General features: G+C 37.9%; 1 protein-coding gene across 1 annotated transcript in view; it reads right to left on the bottom strand.

Annotated features, from left to right (window-relative positions):
* Pxn (Peroxidasin) overlaps positions 1 to 21,062 on the bottom strand; it is a 1,464,583-nt gene that overhangs the window by 760,013 nt on the left and 683,508 nt on the right. Inside the window, exon 3 of the mRNA XM_067787797.1 lies at positions 17,250 to 17,321. Coding sequence (XP_067643898.1) covers positions 17,250 to 17,321 — 72 coding nt within the window. The remainder of the gene's footprint in view (positions 1 to 17,249; positions 17,322 to 21,062) is intronic.

The following is a 21,062-nucleotide window of genomic DNA, read 5'->3' on the forward strand; positions in this document are numbered from 1 at the left end:
ATGCTGGTAGCGTTTAGATCGAGAGATTTGTCTGATCGGGACGATGAGACTTGGGTGGAGGGCAGTGTGACGAAAATTAGCAACACTAAGGGATACTATCATCTCTAAGCCGATATTAAGCAGTGACTTGTATGCACATCAACAAATCAATCATTATGTCTACGCATATGTTCATACAAGCAGCGGAGAGTAACGCACAACCACATGCATATATCTGAGATACTCCCAAAAGTATGCAATCATTTGTGCAAGTATCACTCACATATACACGCGCATGGGCTATGCGAGAAGCTATAAAATCGTGCATATGTAGTTATAGCTGAGAAATTTATAGCTTTAAACGATGAGTAAATTCTAGAAATAGAAACGCCTAGAAGTACGAGAAATCGCAGAGTATAAAAGGAGAGAGAGAGAATCAGCAATGAGTTTGATTTAAGCACGCTATTGTGAAGTACTTTAATAAAGGCCATTTTGCATTATAGAATAGTGGATTTATTTATTCAACAGTTTAGTGATTCAAACGTTAGTAAAAGGTTGCAAATAAGAGGAATTACACTAAATTCATTACAATATGATTGTCAGTACTGTCATCCTAACGATCAGCTCTCCGAACAAATCCTTTTTATTTTGCTTTTAATAGAACACCTTGTTTTTTTCGTGTTAAAACAATGTGTTACATAGTTTTATTTTATAATTTTACATTTACTTCATATTTAGTTTAGAAACTATCATAACTGCACTTTCGTCATCGAATCTTTGTCCCAGCGTCAACTGTTGCAAAATGAAAGATTTCTGGTTATGTTTTATAATAAAACACTTTTCTAACATCATCTGATTTGTAATGATCCCGAAAAAGTCCCGAAATTACCCTGACGGGATTCCGAAAACTATTCAGAAGTGATGCCGGAAGGATCCCCAAATGATCCCGAAATTACCCTGGCGGGATCCCGGAAGTCGTCCAGAAATGACACCGCGACCCGTTTATTTTTGGGACCAAAAGAAAAATATACATACATACATGTACCCAACTCGAAAGAAAAAATTATAACTTATCAATTGGGGGGTTAACTTCACATGAAATTTTAATATTTTTAACACTATTTTATTAATTTCACCTGTATGTAAGTGTGAACGATTCTCATGAAATTTTGTACACCGATTGGATATAACAATCGGCTAACGTCTATTTTTTATTATTATTGTCTAGGGTCTCGAGACCAATATGAGGGACCCAGGAATTTTTTTATGTAATTGTACAAAATGGATACAAAATTAAAGATGCTGATGACATAAAAGTAAAATGCTTGGGATATCTAAAGACGTTTACCAGATATAATCCAAAATGTGGATTTGGGGTATCCCTCAAATGAATGGTTTATGCTCTTATAACTTATGAACCGCAACGCGGGGGAGGCCACGTGCATGATTACGTATTATTACCCAAGGAATATAAATAGCATGGTTTCGAACCACTGAAACCTAAATAAGGAAACCGGGTATCTTTTTTATTTGTTTGTACAATATGGGTACCAAATGAAAGCTTCTGATTAGGACTTTAACAAAAGAGTAAACCTTTTGAAATATCATAAGCCGTTAACGAGATATAATCCAAAATACGGATCAGGGATACCCCCGAAATTAATGTTTATCTTCTTCCTATATATGGGGTATTCCATCCCATTTCGACCAATTTTGAACCCGATCCCTTTAGAATTGGCTGAAAGTTTTTCTTCTTTTTCTAGCTTACGAAAGACGTTTTTCAGAAGTTTTTCAAATTTTTTCATCCAACTCAAAAAAAGTTATGAATTTTAAAAAAAACACCGTTTTTGGTTTAAAATGCTATAACTTTTTCAAACATTGACCGTTTGGGATCTTTTTTTTTTATAATATGTTTTTAAATGTACTTTTCGGAAAAAATTCAAAAAAATTTTTAAAGTTTTTTTTTTAATTTTTCAGTTTTTCGAGATTTTTCGAATTTCGCCCTTTTTTCACCATAAAAAACTTCAATCAAACAAAAACGGTGTTTTTTTAAAAATTCATAACTTTTTTTGAGTTGGATGAAAAAATTTGAAAAACTTCTGAAAAACGTCTTTCATAAGCTAGAAAAAGAAGAAAAACTTTCAGCCAATTCTAAAGGGGTCGGGTTCAAAATTGGTCGAAATGAGATGGAATACCCCATATACAAATGACATTATACCGCTTGTATGCCCTTCTAACTTATGAGCCGTAGAGTGCAGCCAGTTGCGTTATTACGTATTATCACCCAGAGAATGTCATAGACACAGCTTCGAGCTCCTAGGCCTCTAGGGCCTGAAAAATTAAAAATAAACGGGGGGGGGGGGCTAATTTCACATATGTAGATATTTAAAATTTTTTTTCTAACGAACGAATATCGAAGCGTATCGATCATTATCAAACGATTAGCGTTTTAAAAAATTAAAAATTATTATTTGGGGGCTAACTTCACATAGATATTTTAAAAAATTTTGTTTTTCTAACAAACGAATAACTATCTAACGAATATCGAAGCGTTATCAAATTATTATCAAAGGATTATTGTTTTAGAAAACTAAAAATTATTAGTTATATTTAAAAAATTTTATTTTTCTAACAAACGAATAACTATCAAATGAATATCGAAGCGTATCAATCATTATCAAAAGATTATCAAACGATTAGCGTTTTAAAAAATCAAAAATTATTATTTGGGGGCTAACTTCACATAGATATTTTAAAAAGTTTTGTTTTTCTAACGAACGAATAAATATCAAACGAATATCGAAGCGTACCAATCATTATCAGACGATTATCAAACGATTCGCGTTTTAAAAAATGAAAAATTATTAGTTGGGGGGGCGGGGGTTGGCTAACTTCACACATATATTTTTTTCTAACAAACGAATAACTATCAAAAGAATATCGAAGCGTATCCATCATTATCAAACGACTATCAAAGGATTAGCGTTTTAAAAAATTAAAAATTGTAATTGGGGGAGGGGGGGGGGGGGAGGTGCTAACTTCACAGCGCTACAATTGTTGTACTTCTGAGATGTAGAAGGAGCTAAGGGATGCAATTCAACACATTGTACGCACTCAGCTCTGTCGGGCTATTTCTTCCATTTCCTTGTGGATGGAGATTGACTCGGCCCGTAACATACCTCATTGGGGAAATACAGATTCTAATTTTCTTGGGTCTCTCTCAAGACAATAGTAAATGGACATGAGGAATGTGCCCTTTTTATGTTCCTTGTTTCGCTAAGAATAAGGAGTTGCCAAACCTTTCTATGCTAATAACAAACGTTGTAGCCTCACCAAATCTGAAGTTAGACGCATATCCCATATAAAAAACTTATTTCATAGTTCCTCGATAAATCCAATATATGTCCAAAACATATACGGATAGTCCGTTCTACATAAACTATCCCTTACATGTCGCTCAAACCAAACTTCCTCATTCCGAACCCATCCATCGAAAGCACGTTTCCTGGGCAAGGGTGTATCCAGCCTTTCACAAAGGGGGGGCCAATTTTTTTTCAACTTCAGGTTTATAAGTATAAAGGGTAATGATGTCTAGGTAAAAGCAATGCCTGCTTTATAGACCCAGCTGTGGGCTCTAGTAGTTCGTTAAAATTTTTATTTATTTATCAAGAGCTCCCTAAAATATCTACCATGTCTGGATTTGGTAATTCAAAATTCTTTGAATTAGATAGATTAATTTAATAGTCAGTACAAGGTGTAGTTACTTAAGAAATGTGAGTTTCAGATTCCACAAAATTGTATTCTTCCACATACTTTATTTAAGTACAGAGATGTATTTTAAATTGCGTTACTCATTCTCTGAGTATCAGAAAACCTGCTAAGTAAGTATAATTCTTCGAGAATTTATTGTAAATTCATCTAAAATTAGATCTTTTAACTCCGTTTCATTTTCCGCTACCAATTTTCTGTGAGCACTCAGCATACATAAAAATAAAAAAAAAACATAAACCTTTGAAAAAAACAAAAAACAGTAAATATATTAAAAAAAAAACTTTATTTACCATTAAGGCGAGATAAGGTGAGGAAATAAAACCCTTTTATGTTGTTGATGTTGTTGATGTTTAACTTTCACTTTTGTGTTCTTAGTTCGCGAAGGGGGAGGCATACGCCCTTGTTCTCGGCCTTATTGATCACAGTTATAACAAAGCATTTCGAAAGTAATAGCTCGCACAATAACAACAGAGATTGATGAGATAGCCATCACCGCCCTGTTATCTGCGATGATACAAACAAAATTGAATCAAGAATATCATGATCCTACATAAGTGAGACCGGATGTGTCCTCTTATTTGCTTGGGCTTTAACTGAAATTTTTCTTAAACATTTCGTTTTGCTCCTTTATGGGGAGTTTTTTTAACTCATTATCCAAATGACGTTGCGGTGCCATAAGGAAAATAGGAAGGTCCCTATTGATGCGCTATGCCCCTATATGCGTGAAGCTCATAAATCAATTTTCTTCAAGACATGCCGTGGGCACTACAGGAAGGACATCGCCTTACGAATAGTTAAAAGTCCTTCAACAACTTGCACCGTCATAATTATATGTTGAGAGTCATCATGTGGAGCAATATGTGCAGACGGACCACTAATATTTTTGATGAAACTTAACCTGCAACTGCAGAGTAGAGCTGCATTCGATTCGATTTTTTACATACTTAACCATTTACTCGATTTTTCGCGACAAATAAAGCTGTCCAGTTTCTCTCTCGTTTCGTTGCCTGTCGACAAAATTGATCACTTGATCCTTTCATCGGAGTGGCAATTTGTGTCATGGTTTGCGTAGTTTCAGTTAAAAACCTTATGGAAGTATTTTCATAACTTATTGAAAATAAAAAGGAAGAAGGAATTTAATTGACGAAATTGCATAAAACTTTACACTTCTGTTTTCGTGTTTGCTGCTGTCTATGTCATAAAAAAAATATTGCAAATGAAGTATTGACTTTAAAACCAAAAAAATATATATATATTTAAGCCTTTTTTAGCATATATCCGTTATAGCAACGACAAAATATTACTTTAAATATTGTTAATTATTAATCAAATAATTTATTTTGTAGATTCATAGTCCGTATAAGTTTTGGTTGCATATATGTATACAAAGAACACCATGAATTAGACGCACTGATGCTGCAAATTAAGAAAGAATGTAATTCCTTCTTTATACTCAGTTGCGCAGAGCTCACAGAGTATATTAACTTTGATTGGATAACGGTTGGTTGTACAGGTATAAAGGAATCGAGATAGATATAGACCTCAATATATCTAAATCATCAGTATCAAAAAAAAATTTTATTGAGCCATGTCCGTCCGTCCGTACGTCCGTCTGTCCGTTAACACGATAACTTTAAAATGAACGATATCGGACTATAACCACGCCCACTTTTTCGATATCGAAAATTTCGAAAAACCGAAAAAATGCGATAATTCATTGCCAAAGACGGATAAAGCGATGAAACTTGGTAGGTGGGTTGACCTTATGACGCAGAATAGAAAATTAGTAAAATTTTGGACCGCCCACTTTTAAAAGAAGGTAATTTAAAAGTTTTGCAAGCTGTAATTTGGCATTCATTAAAGATATCATGATGAAATTTGGCAGGAGCGTTACTACTATAACTCTATATATGCTAAATAAAAATTAGAAACATCGGAAGAAGAACACGCCCACTTTAAAAAAAAATTGAATATCTTTACTGTATATAAGAAATTATGTCAACATTCAACTCCAGCAATGATATGGTGCAACAAAATGGATGCGCCCTTTTTCATTTAGTTAGTCTAGAATACTTTTAATGCCATAAGTCGAACAAAAATTTACCAATCCTTCTGAAATTTGGTAGACGCATAGACTCTACGACAGTCACTGTTTTCTGTGAAAATGGGCGAAATCGGTTAAAGCCACGCCCAGTTTTTATACACAGTCGACCGTATGTCCTTTCGCTCGGCCGTTAAAATGATAACTTGAGCAAAAACCGATATATCTTTACTAAACTTAGTTCGCGTACTTATCTGAACTCACTTTATCTTGGTACCAAAAATGGCCGAAATCCGACTATAACCGCGCCCAATTTTTCGAAATCGAAAATTACGAAAAATGAAAAAAATGCCATAATTCTATACCAAATATGAAAAAAGAGATGAAACATGGTAATTTGATTGGTTTATTGACGCAAAAAATAACTTTAGAAAAAACTTTGTAAAATGGGTGTGACACCTACCATATTAAGTAGAGAAAAATGAAAAATTTCTGCAGGGCGCAATCAAAAGCCCTTGGAATCTTGGCAGGAATGATGTTCTGGGTTACCCTGGTCTACATTTTGGTCCATATATCAAAAAACGCCTTCACATATACAACTAACGGCCACTTCCTTTTAAAACCCTCACTAATACCTTTAATTTTATACCCATATCCTACAAACACATTATAGAGTCACCCCTGGTCCACCTATATGGCGATATCTGGAAAAAGCGTCCACATATAGAACTAAGGCCCACTCCCTTTTAAAATACTCATTAACACCATTCATTTCATACCCATATCGTACAAACACATTCTAGAGTCACCCCTGGTCCACCTTCAGAACTATGGCCGGCTCCCTTTTAAAATACTCTTTAATACCTTCCATTTGATAACCATGTCATACAAACACATTCCAGGGTTACCCTAGGTGCATTTTCCTACATGGGATTTTTCCTTATTTTGTCTCCAAAGCTCTCAGCTGAGTATGTAATGTTCGGTTACACCCGAACTTAGCCTTCCTTACTTGTTTTATTGTACTTTTTAAAGAATCTAAAATATTTTTTTTTTTTGTTTTTATCGGCCTATTGATAAATGATTCAAGGTTCGATTCGAGCTCAAGGCCAGAACAATAATTTTTTTTCTAATAATAATTATAGTTATTTTTTAATTTTTCTAAATTTGAAAAATTGTATTTTGTTTTTGGAATAGTAAGTATAAAATTTTTCAGACAACCTGCCATAGCTGCGCAGATAGATTCATTTCGAAGGGTGCTAAGCAGGCCCGACGAGAGGGGAGGGGGAATGTGGGGATTCCCCCGGGCTCGGGGTTTCTCAGGGGGCCCGCGATTTAGAGGTACTAAGAATTTTTTTTTTTTAATCCAGGAGAGTCTTTAGTTGTTCCATGTGAAAATTTTAAGCCGAATTTCAAAAGCAACGAATATTGATAATGATTTTTTGCCTGCGCCTTCGAGCAGTGAGGAGACAATAAAAACATCAACCAAAAATGTATGTTTACATGAATCCGAAATCGTAAAATATTCGTGGTGACAATGATGAAGGCTCATCTCCAAAAAGTCTTCCAACAATACCACCAACTCTGTATCAAAGTCCAGATTGTTTAAATGACTTCGATATCGGTACCGTGAATAATGAGTTTTTGCGATCTGAAGAAGTCAACGAAATAATTCGTCGAGGTCATCAAAAGTGTCCTGTTATTTTTCCACGTGATTGTCATGTCGAGGCATTTCCTACCTCGTTGTTAAACAGAATCTTGCCAAATGGAGAAAAAATGGAGCGCGACTGGTTAGTGTGGAGTGCCAGTAGAAATGCCTTTTATTGCCACCATGTCATCTGTTAAGCACCAATACTTTAAATCGACCTAAAATTTGTTGTCCTAGCGGATATTCGAAATTCCAGGTATGGAAGAAGCTATACGATAAACTTCCATCACACGAAAATACTCAAGATCACATTAAATGTTATATTCAATGGCGCTCTTTACAAAATCCAATTCAAAAGGAGGCTACAATTGATACACTTATCAATGAACAGCTAATCACTGAAACTCAAAAGTGGAAAGAAATTTTATATAGAATTTTGGACACAATTTTATTTTTGGCTGAAAGAGGCCTAGATTTCAAAGGCGAAAGTATATATCTTGGTGAACGAAACAATGGACATTTATTGGGCATCTAAAATCTCATAAGCCACTAGCAGATCAGGCAGACGTTGTTTTGCCCTAAATTTGGTCTATCTGCATACGTTTTAATAAGCTTTTTCCGTCTAACTTTGCCCTCGCCCCTCTACACATTTTCCTAATCTTTGTATTCACTCCTCCCTCCGTATTTTTCGCTTCATCTATCTCCAACTTCGTTTCATTCTATCTCTTTCTCAGTCTCCTTCTCTCTTTTCTCTTCTCTCAAGTTTTTCTCATTCTTCTTCATATCTTATTGCCAGTCCCAGAGGGTGGTATGCATTTTGTTCCAGTCCCATTCCGAGTCTCAGTCTCAGTCCTAGTCCTAATCCGAGTCCCAGTCCGTCTCTGGTCTACTTCCCGGAAAAAAGCATCGTAAATACTAATATAGGCAAATTTATATACCAAATGTCAGGCAAATTGAATAGGACGTATGTAAATAGGTATGCGGTTATTATTAATTCATGTCTTTATTTCAGCTTCGCATGCATACTTATCAGTTTTGCCAGGTTGATGCAACTAAATTGAATATCACAATGAAAATTACTTTAAAGCTCTCAGCAACAGCATTATAGAGGTATCCGGCTCCATGTTTTGGCCTATATCTGGAGACCTTAGTCACTTATGAGGGTATGAAAATGACCCTCTACTAAAGCACTCATCAACAGCTTTCATATGTTATCCATATTCTATAAACACATTCTAGGGGTACCCGGGTCCACGTTTTGGCCTATATCTCGAGACCCTAGTCACCCAGTGGTATGAAAGTTATCCTCTACTAAAGCACTCATCAACAGCTTTCATTTGATATCCATATCCTATAAACACATTCTAGGGGTACCCGGGTCCACGTTTTGGCCTATATCTCGAGACCCTAGTCACCCAGTGGTATGAAAATTACTCTCTACTAAAGCACTCATCAACAGCTTTCATGTTTTATCCATATTCTATAAACACATTCCATGGTACCCGGGTCCACGTTTTGGCCTATATCTCGAGACCCTAGTCACCCAGGGGTATGAAAATTACTCTCTACTAAAGCACTCATTAGCAGCTTTCATTTGTTATCCATATTCTATAAACTCATTCCAGGGTACCGGGGTCCACGTTTTGCCTATATCTCGAGACCCTAGTCACCCAGGGGTAAGAAAATTAGCCTCTACTAAAGCACCCATCAACAGCTTTCATTTGATATCCATATTCTATAAACACATTCTAGGGGTACCCGGGTCCTCGTTTTGGCCTATGTCTTGAGACCCTGCGCGTCGATCCTCACGGAGCCCGAGACCTTTCCAACGAATGCAAAACCGTGGAAATAGGTGCGTGCGTTCTGGAGTTACAGCGTCAGGAAGGAAACCCCGACTTATTTTTATATTATAGATATGATCCGATACTTAGAGATCACTTGGAGAAAGTTAGGATTTCACAACAGCAGTACAGACGTTTACAAGTTCACTATCTTTCCGCAGACATTCAGAACTAGTTTATAGAAATTTGTGCAAAGCACGTTAGGGAAACTATATTAGATCAAGGTAAGAAAGTCAAGTATTTTGCTATTATCGTTGATGCTATGCCTGACTCTAGTCACGTTGACTACGTTCATTTTGCGCTTAGCCATTCGTACCCTGCACGAATTAGCAGAGGAAATAAGGTAAAAATTCCCCAAGGCAACCCCGGTATTAAAAACACAAACGACTGTAGACGACATCCTGTCGTGAAGATACAGTTACCACTTGCATGCGAATCATTATCCCAAGTGATAAAAGCGCTCAGCTCAGCAGGATTCCCACTGAAAAAGATTACAGCGAATCACCCCGAAATCCTCAAGGACATAGATCCGTATACTGGACTCGAATTTCCTAATATTTGAAAAAGAGAGTACCACTAAAACTCTTGGTATTCAATGGAATGCGATAACAGATACCTTTTCATATACCCTCGAAGCAATATCTGCTATTTCGGCAAAAACAAAACGGCAAATATTTTCGTCTGTGGCAAAACTTTTTGACCCCGCAGGATGGCTATCGGCAGTAATGACACAGACCTAAATGCTTATTCAAGAGCTATGGCTAGACGGAACCGATTGGGATGAGTCAGTAAAACCACTGCGCTTACAAAATGGTCCCAATTCGCGAATAATTTATCCTCAATTTCAGAGATACAGATACCTCGATTGGTCAACTTCTCCCCCGACCATCAAGTCGAAATACACGGTTTCTGCGACTCTTCCGAAAAGGCATACTGCGCAGTTATATACGTGCGAATACAGCTAGCCGATGGCAAAACGACAAGCCAGTTGTTAGTCTCAAAAAGTAAGGTCGCTCCTCTAAAGACTGTGAGCCTACCACGGCTAGAGCTATGCGGCGCACTCCTCTTAGCCAAGTTAGTCTCAACCTTACGATCTCTTTTAAGTATCAACCATCGGAAACTGTATCTGTGGTCTGACTCCGAAATCGTCTTAGCCTGGCTGGAAAAACCATCCCATACATGGAGAGCGTACGTTTCCAATCGCACAGCCCAATCCTTGATTTAGTCGGACCAGCCATTTGGCGACATGTAGCCAGTGGTGATAATCCCGCTGATCTTGGTACAAGAGGCTGCAATCCCCCACAACTAGCCAGCAGCGCTTTATGGTGGAATGGCCCAAATCGGCTAGTAGAATCACCATAATCCTGGCCATATGCTCCAGCGCCCCCCGAAGGTCGAAAAGTTGAATGCTTTCACATTTCTATGGATGAACCCGACATCCTTGAGAGATTTTCTTCATTCCCCCGAGCCATGCGAGTCGTTGCGTATATGATTCGATTTATACAACACCTTAAAAATAAGGTAAATAATAGGCCGAACCCCCACATGCCGCTCTGAGTCACCAGAATCTACAGAGAGCAAAGGTATATCTCATAATGGTCACCCCATCACGCTACTTCAGTGGTGAAATATCAATGCTTCAACCTCCAAAGCCATTGATAAAAAGAGCCCACTTCTAGTCCTTAACCCGTTCCTCGACATGAACGGCTTACTTCGTGCCGGTGGACGGCTAGTAAATTCGACCCTCACTTATAACGAACGATATCCAATAATAATTCCAGAGAAGTCCGCATTTGCTTTTCTGTACTTAAATTTCCTCCACATGTTACTGCTACATGCTGAACATCGCCTGATGCAACAAATGGTCCGTCAAGAGTTCTACATCCCACGCCTAAAGCCGCAAATAATAAAGTGCATATTTACGTGTAAAACTTGCACTATGCATTAACAAAGGATGCGCACTCAGATCATGTCAGCTCTTCCCCCGGAGCGCTGTAACTTCGCTCCGCCCTTCACCACCACTGGTGTTGACTTTGCTGGGCCTTTTCAGATAAAAGCCTCCATGTTAAGGTCTTCCACCTATGCAAAGGGCTATGTGGCCATCTTTGTTTGTTTCGCAACAAAAGCGGTACACCTCGAGTTATGTTCTGATCTGACCACAGCGGCTTTCCTCGCGGCATTTGCTCGCTTCGTTGGACGGCGAGGATTTCCCTCTAAAATGATGAGCGATAATGGAAAAACTTTTGTAGGAGCTAAAAGAGCAACCGAAAGACAATTTGTCAAATTCGCGGAAAAATGCTCCCCACAAATCGTAGCAAAATACGCAACCCAAGGTATCGATTGGGAATTCATCGCACCTAGGGCCCCACATATGGGCGGCTTATGGGAATCAGCTGTAAAAAGCTTCAAAATGCATTTCAAAAAAATCGCTGGAACTCACAAGTTCAATTTCGAGGAATTTACCAGGTTACTCACCCAAATCGAAGCCGTCCTTAACTCACGGCCCCTCTCTGCGCTCTCGCAAGATCCGTTCCGATTTCACAGCCCTCACCCCCGGGCATTTTCTTACAGGAGCACCACTTTTGGCCACCCCTGAACTAAGTGTTGACTCTCTTTCCTTTCTAAATCGATGGGAACGAATAAAGGTTCTAGATCACGAATTAAGCCACCAATGGAAGGAGAAATATCTCAGAGACCTCCATAAACGATACCGGTGGAAAGACACCCAAAAGGCCCCAAATGTTGGAGAATGCGTCCTAATAAGCGACGAATTCCTCCCCCCCCCCCCCCCCTGAATGGCGACTTCGCCGAAAATATTCATCAGGAACCTGACGGTCATATCAGAGTCGTAGACCTCCGAACACACAATGGTAGGCTAACTAGACCGCTGGTTAAGTTATGCTTCCTGCCGACTGCCAATAGTGATTAAGATAGTAACCCCTTTAACCAATAGAGATTAAGATAGGAATCCCTTCAATCTGAAACCTACGAAACGATACCCCTACCTCAAACCTCACTATCATATTGAACAAGTTGCCTACCCCTAACATGCAACCTCGTATAAAACACGAACTTTCTCTCCCTATAGATATCATGGACACCGAGATGATTGCCACCTCCGAATCCAATGTCACGCAATCTGGGAATGTAGTCGGACGACGCAACGAAGCCCCAGTAGCTCCGCCGCATCGCAGCAACGCACAGCCCATGGCGATCTCAGCCGCAGCACCGCGTAATCGCGCTCCAAGGGCCGTAGCGGCTCCACCGAAGCTGCCTGCCCCAACCGAAACGATGCGCGACGCCAACAATACCCATTTACGATGTGGACTTTGTAGTCGTCCTCATGCAATCCGCCTGTGTCCCATATTCCGGGGCATGTCACCACCGCAACGTCGACAAATGGCAGCCGCGCACGGGTATTGCTTTAATTGCCTCGCACACACGCATGTCGCAGCGGAGTGCACATCAGCCAATGTGTGCCAAATCTGCTACCAACACACGTTGTTCCATCGAGGCCCACAAGGGAATCCGATCGCAATGGGGAACCGCCGCCGTCGACAACCTACAACGTCGAGAGAAACGCAGCGCGCCGGGAGTTACGCACCCGTCGCAATTTCACGAAGCCACCGTCCCGTAGTGCGTCAAACTTCTCAGCAGCCCCAGCATCGTCGACTATCTTGGCCTCCCCCAGCTACTCATCGTCATTGTCAGCAGCCCCGATCGCATCACCGACGCGCCACCGGGCTAAGCAACGTCGTGAAGACGTTGCAACAGTTACAAAGTTTGCTAGGCTAAGTATACGCCTAGGGGAGCCGGGATGGTCAAATAAGCAACTATTCCCACAGAGGTCGCGTCAAACAGAACACAGAACACTTTACCCAACACTCCACACTTGACACAAGCAGACAAATACACACATACACGTAGACACTTTTGTAACATAATACGCCGCACCTGTCAACCTCTCGTTTACATGTTTATCACAATTTTTGCGAACATCAACGCGACAACACGTCGATCTATTGTGCCGCCAACAAAGTGCTTTCATTCGCCTCAAACTCGTGCATTACGATTTATTTAAATTTGCAATCGAAGTAAGCAGTGCCCTTGGTCTCTCTTGAGTCAGTGAAGCACCCCAAAGTCCCCTAGCCCTTAGAACCCGGAAACACTGCCCGAGTGCGAATACTCCTAAGCCCACACCCAACTGGTTACAGTGATTTGGAACAGATGGCGGCACACTGAATGAATATAGTTGGTAAGAAGGAATATAGTAGCAATTTGTCAGTCAAACAAACCACCGCTGGATAGCTAAATGGTTAGCGCAGCGTGCCTAAAGCGTACTGATGATGAAGGCTTAGCACCTTTTGAAATGGATCTATCTGCGCAGCTATGGCAGGTTGTCTGAAAAATTTTCTACTTACTATTCCAAAAACAAAATACAATTTTTCAAATTTAGAAAAATTAATAAATAACAATAATTATCATTAGAAAAAAATTATTGTTCTGGCCTTGAGCTCGAATCGAACCTTGAAGAATCTAAAATATATTCCTAACGTTTTTAAACATCACTTGATCCTGAATAATTTTGTATACCAAGCGTATGTATTTGTCCTGGTCAAGTATTACGTATATGATCATACCACAAAATAGATAAACATGTGTTCAATACATTGCTTACCAGAAGTGCGCAGAAATTTCTTCATATTTCTCCTCTCCCTGGAAGCCACCAAAACAATAAAGCTAAATTTATAAAAACAAAAACTACAGAATATGTATTTCCTCAAGCGTCCGTAATTAGATAGTGATGAAAATTTCGATGCCTAAAGAATCGAACGATTAAAAAAAAAATTGATTCTACATTTCTAAAAAAAAGATCGATTAAGAATCGAATCGAAATCCAACTCTACTGCAGAGGCACTCAAAGCCGCCGTGCAATTTCTAACAGCAAAAGGTGACGATTTCGTCCATTTATTTGAGCTTTCATTGCCATAAAAGTCAAAAGTTACCGGAACACTTTCAATCCTAACAGTCGGTCGCTAAAAACTATGTAATTTTTCTTAGTTTTGCACTACTTTCAATGAAAAATGCAAGTAAATTCAGTTTCAGTGAAAGTAAACAAAAGCAAAATTTCTTTTTCGTCCACCACTTTGGCGTAATTTCGACTCCATAAATCAGAGCAGCACTTTAATCTCTGCTTCTACCTGATAACTCTACCATTGTTCTTACCAAACCTCGTTGATATAGGCCAATTTTTAGCCATCACTAAAACTTAGATTTAGATTTTAGATTTAGATTAGATTTAGATTAGATTTATTCATTCTTTCAATAAGTTTTTTACATATATGTATACAATAGGAACTTAACTTAAAAAATTATTAATAAATGAAAGAAAGTTAAGGCATTCAGTAAAATAGTATGCAATTTTAGTGTTGAATGCCGTCACAAATTAAGAGTCATGAACATGTACGATATGTGTGGGGTGAAGGTAAAGATAATCCATAAGTTCAATGAGTTAAATAATGAAAATAATAAAGCATTAAAAATAACAATTTTGGTTTCAGTTCACTAAGTGACAGGGTTCAGCAAAGTTTTGATCTCGTCGTGTGACAGCTCTAATAAAAATGATTTAACATTTTTTAAAAATTCTCGCAAATTCCTAATGACACGCATAGTCGCAGGTATCTTATTGAAGACTTTACAAGAAACGATAGTAAAGAAGTTATTGAAATGAGTAGTACGAGAAGTGGGAACAACAACAAGTCCTAGTGAGTTTTGCCTTAAGTTATAATTATCAGACACGAGGCTGTGTAAATACCCACAGCGAATAAAAAATATTTTTAACGTTTTATAATAGTACATGTGCTTTACCGGAAGAATTTTCATTTCCCTGAATAAGTCCATGCTGTGGTGAAAACGGTTAACGTTGCATATCTTCCTTATGACAAATTTTTGAGTAAGAAGAAGTTGCTGGATATTATTGTGAGAAGCACCCCCCCCCCCCCCCCCCCCCCCCCCCCCAACAGCATATGCCATATTGAAGCCTTGAGTGAACCAACGCGTAGTAGATTGTTCTAAGCGTTGCGTTTGAACATATCTTCCTCAGACTATAAAAATAGCGAACCGTGGATCGGAAGTAGGACTTCAGGCGAGAAATATGTGTTGACCAACTTAAGGATTGGTCCACAGAAATTCCCAGATATTGGAAGACTTTAACTCTTTCAATTGGAAAACACTTGTCGCTACAAGTTGTTTCAGAATTATACCACGTTCCAGAGCACAACAAATTGTTTAGAGCAAAATGTTCGCAGTCAGTGGCGTGGAATATAATATCAATATCGGGAGAGATTTTTGAATGTAAATCGAAATACATCATGTGAGTTTTCCTGCTAACAAACATTTTATGTGTAGCAAACCACACTCTCAACAGATGAACATCATAGTTGACACCTGCTACCAAATCTAGATAGTTCGTTGAACTATAGGCTATAGCAAGGTCATCTGCAAACGCGGTAACCTTCCCAAAAAAGGGCAAGGAAAATAAGGAATTCAAATAAACTAAGAACAATGTCGGACCTAAGACAGAACCTTGGGGTACTCCCAGGTCAATAGTAACAGAATCACTGAAACAACTGCCAACCTTAACTTTTTGCGCTCTTCCTGATAAGTAAGATTTCAACCAGTTATACATAAAGCCACGAAAGCCCACGCAATGTAATTTATTTAACAAGATTTGGTGATCTACCATATCAAATGCTTTCGTGATATCTACGAATAGGCCAGCACAGTTCTTTTTTTTGTCTAACTCGCTATATATAAAGGAACAAAAGTTCAAGAGGGCATCTTCGGTGGAACGTCCACATCGAAAACCAAATTGCATCGGGCTGAAAAAATTTTTGTTGTTAAGAAATTCAAGAATTCTACGTTTAACAAGCTTTTCAAAAGTTTTCGAGATGGAAGAGAGCAAAGAAATTGGTCGGTAATTGTTTATATCCTTTTTGTCACCCTTTTTAAATAACTTTAAGACGATCCATATACAATTCCAAAAACCATAATTCTGCACAATTGTAATGTGTTACTATTTGCTTTTGGCTTATGGCTTGCAATGATGGTGACCATAATTTCGAAATAGTAAAGGACTTCGTTTATTTGGGGACCAGCGTTAACACAAACAATATCGTCAGCTTTAAAATCACGCGAAAAAATCACTCTGACCAACAAATGCTACTTTGGACTGATAGACAATTTAAAAGTAAAAAGTTCCCTCCCGGCATATATGTAATACTCCTATATTGCTACTATAGGCTAGGTACACTCCCATACATCAGAGTGCCAATATATTGCTGTTTAAATGTTTTTGTTTTTGTATTCAATAATCGAATGTACCTAAATTTTAATTTTTTCTTGTCACTCTTATGCTGCTACAATCACAAACATTTTGTAGGCTGCCTTGTTTTGATTTCGTATTCAAAACCCATTGCGAGCATTTTCTATTAGCAATTTAGGAGTATTATATATATGCCTCCGGGCAAAAGAATATCATGCTCTAATAGTGGCTTATGGTACCCGCCCTGCTTTATGATGCAGAAACATGGCCCATGACAAAAAGATGAGGCGGCTTTGGAAGTGTTCGCGTCGGCGATGCTGAGCTGTACGAGCTTCAGAGACCAACATAGTCCAGCGAAATAAAACGGAGCGGCTACGCTGGCTAGGTCGTGTTATGTGATTGAAAGAAAAAGGTAGGAGAAGAAGGTGGCCCTCGCCCCTCTGGAAAGTGCCACGCCCATTATTACTAAACTTAACTTTATTACTATTATGATTTTTGTTTAAAAACAATCCTTATACCAAATTCCGTTAGGATCGGTCGATTTATTTCATTTAAAGTATTATAGAAGTGTGGGCCCGCCCCTCTTCCAAAATTTTTGAACTTAAACTATGTATCTATTTTTTATATTTTTTTTTTTTTTTAACTTACATGTAATTGATGTGATTTAAAGTTGCAAAGGTGCCTCTATGAATTATTTCAATATTGTTGTTTTCGAGATAACTGTGTAATATAAAAAAATAAATAAGTTTTAACAGTATAAAAATATTTCGCTAAGAAAATATATTTATAATTTTTGTTGTTATATCGGCCTACTGATTTTAAGATCGCGGGTTCGAATCGAGCTCAAGGCCTAACAATAATTTTTTATCATTATTATTGTTATGATAAATTTTTTCTTAATTGAAAAAATTTTTAAATTAGAATAGAAGAAAGAAAAAATTTTAGACAACTGCCAAAGCTCGTTGTATAGATCCATTTCGGGAACTGCTAAATTCCTTCATCGGCAACGTTTAGGCGCCGCTGCTATAACCATTCAGCCACCACAGCGGTTTTTTGTTTGTCTTCATTAATCCTACTTCTATTCTGGTTCGTGCCAATTGATATTCACACCACTGCGACATCTGTTGCAGAATAGCTGTGAAAATTGGACTTGTTTGTTGGCAATGCAGCCAAAGTGTCATATTTTATTGACACTTGTTTTTCCCCGTGCTCTGGGATGTATTAACAATTTTTGTTGTTATATCGGCCTACTGATTTTAAGATCGCGGGTTCGAATCGAGCTCAAGGCCTAACAATAATTTTTTATCATTATTATTGTTATGATAAATTTTTTCTTAATTGAAAAAATTTTTTTAAATTAGAATAGAAGAAAGAAAAAATTTTAGACAACTGCCAAAGCTCGTTGTATAGATCCATTTCGGGAACTGCTAAATTCCTTCATCGGCAACGTTTAGGCGCCGCTGCTATAACCATTCAGCCACCACAGCGGTTTTTTGTTTGTCTTCATTAATCCTACTTCTATTCTGGTTCGTGCCAATTGATATTCACACCACTGCGACATCTGTTGCAGAATAGCTGTGAAAATTGGACTTGTTTGTTGGCAATGCTGCCAAAGTGTCATATTTTATTGACACTTGTTTTTCCCCGTGCTCTGGGATGTATTAACAATTTTTGTTGTTATATCGGCCTACTGATTTTAAGATCGCGGGTTCGAATCGAGCTCAAGGCCTAACAATAATTTTTTATCATTATTATTGTTATGATAAATTTTTTCTTAATTGAAAAAATTTTTAAATTAGAATAGAAGAAAGAAAAAATTTTAGACAACTGCCAAAGCTCGTTGTATAGATCCATTTCGGGAACTGCTAAATTCCTTCATCGGCAACGTTTAGGCGCCGCTGCTATAACCATTCAGCCACCACAGCGGTTTTTTGTTTGTCTTCATTAATCCTACTTCTATTCTGGTTCGTGCCAATTGATATTCACACCACTGCGACATCTGTTGCAGAATAGCTGTGAAAATTGGACTTGTTTGTTGGCAATGCTGCCAAAGTGTCATATTTTATTGACACTTGTTTTTCCCCGTGCTCTGGGATGTATTAACAATTTTTGTTGTTATATCGGCCTACTGATTTTAAGATCGCGGGTTCGAATCGAGCTCAAGGCCTAACAATAATTTTTTATCATTATTATTGTTATGATAAATTTTTTCTTAATTGAAAAAATTTTTAAATTAGAATAGAAGAAAGAAAAAATTTTAGACAACTGCCAAAGCTCGTTGTATAGATCCATTTCGGGAACTGCTAAATTCCTTCATCGGCAACGTTTAGGCGCCGCTGCTATAACCATTCAGCCACCACAGCGGTTTTTTGTTTGTCTTCATTAATCCTACTTCTATTCTGGTTCGTGCCAATTGATATTCACACCACTGCGACATCTGTTGCAGAATAGCTGTGAAAATTGGACTTGTTTGTTGGCAATGCTGCCAAAGTGTCATATTTTATTGACACTTGTTTTTCCCCGTGCTCTGGGATGTATTAACAATTTTTGTTGTTATATCGGCCTACTGATTTTAAGATCGCGGGTTCGAATCGAGCTCAAGGCCTAACAATAATTTTTTATCATTATTATTGTTATGATAAATTTTTTCTTAATTGAAAAAATTTTGAAATTAGAATAGAAGAAAGAAAAAATTTTAGACAACTGCCAAAGCTCGTTGTATAGATCCATTTCGGGAACTGCTAAATTCCTTCATCGGCAACGTTTAGGCGCCGCTGCTATAACCATTCAGCCACCACAGCGGTTTTTTGTTTGTCTTCATTAATCCTACTTCTATTCTGGTTCGTGCCAATTGATATTCACACCACTGCGACATCTGTTGCAGAATAGCTGTGAAAATTGGACTTGTTTGTTGGCAATGCTGCCAAAGTGTCATATTTTATTGACACTTGTTTTTCCCCGTGCTCTGGGATGTATTAACAATTTTTGTTGTTATATCGGCCTACTGATTTTAAGATCGCGGGTTCGAATCGAGCTCAAGGCCTAACAATAATTTTTTATCATTATTATTGTTATGATAAATTTTTTCTTAATTGAAAAAATTTTTAAATTAGAATAGAAGAAAGAAAAAATTTTAGACAACTGCCAAAGCTCGTTGTATAGATCCATTTCGGGAACTGCTAAATTCCTTCATCGGCAACGTTTAGGCGCCGCTGCTATAACCATTCAGCCACCACAGCGGTTTTTTGTTTGTCTTCATTAATCCTACTTCTATTCTGGTTCGTGCCAATTGATATTCACACCACTGCGACATCTGTTGCAGAATAGCTGTGAAAATTGGACTTGTTTGTTGGCAATGCTGCCAAAGTGTCATATTTTATTGACACTTGTTTTTCCCCGTGCTCTGGGATGTATTAACAATTTTTGTTGTTATATCGGCCTACTGATTTTAAGATCGCGGGTTCGAATCGAGCTCAAGGCCTAACAATAATTTTTTATCATTATTATTGTTATGATAAATTTTTTCTTAATTGAAAAAATTTTTAAATTAGAATAGAAGAAAGAAAAAATTTTAGACAACTGCCAAAGCTCGTTGTATAGATCCATTTCGGGAACTGCTAAATTCCTTCATCGGCAACGTTTAGGCGCCGCTGCTATAACCATTCAGCCACCACAGCGGTTTTTTGTTTTTTTCAATTGGCACGAACCAGAATAGAAGTAGGATTAATGAAGACAAACAAAAAACCGCTGTGGTGGCTGAATGGTTATAGCAGCGGCGCCTAAACGTTGCCGATGAAGGAATTTAGCAGTTCCCGAAATGGATCTATACAACGAGCTTTGGCAGTTGTCTAAAATTTTTTCTTTCTTCTATTCTAATTTAAAAATTTTTTCAATTAAGAAAAAATTTATCATAACAATAATAATGATAAAAAATTATTGTTAGGCCTTGAGCTCGATTCGAACCCGCGATCTTAAAATCAGTAGGCCGATATAACAACAAAAATTGTTAATACATCCCAGAGCACGGGGAAAAACAAGTGTCAATAAAATATGACACTTTGGCAGCATTGCCAACAAACAAGTCCAATTTTCACAGCTATTCTGCAACAGATGTCGCAGTGGTGTGAATATCAATTGGCACGAACCAGAATAGAAGTAGGATTAATGAAGACAAACAAAAAACCGCTGTGGTGGCTGAATGGTTATAGCAGCGGCGCCTAAACGTTGCCGATGAAGGAATTTAGCAGTTCCCGAAATGGATCTATACAACGAGCTTTGGCAGTTGTCTAAAATTTTTTCTTTCTTCTATTCTAATTTAAAAATTTTTTCAATTAAGAAAAAATTTATCATAACAATAATAATGATAAAAAATTATTGTTAGGCCTTGAGCTCGATTCGAACCCGCGATCTTAAAATCAGTAGGCCGATATAACAACAAAAATTGTTAATACATCCCAGAGC

The sequence above is a fragment of the Eurosta solidaginis genome, chromosome 5 (genome assembly GCF_040869045.1).
Source record: "Eurosta solidaginis isolate ZX-2024a chromosome 5, ASM4086904v1, whole genome shotgun sequence".
NCBI classification, from domain to species: Eukaryota; Metazoa; Arthropoda; class Insecta; order Diptera; family Tephritidae; genus Eurosta; species Eurosta solidaginis.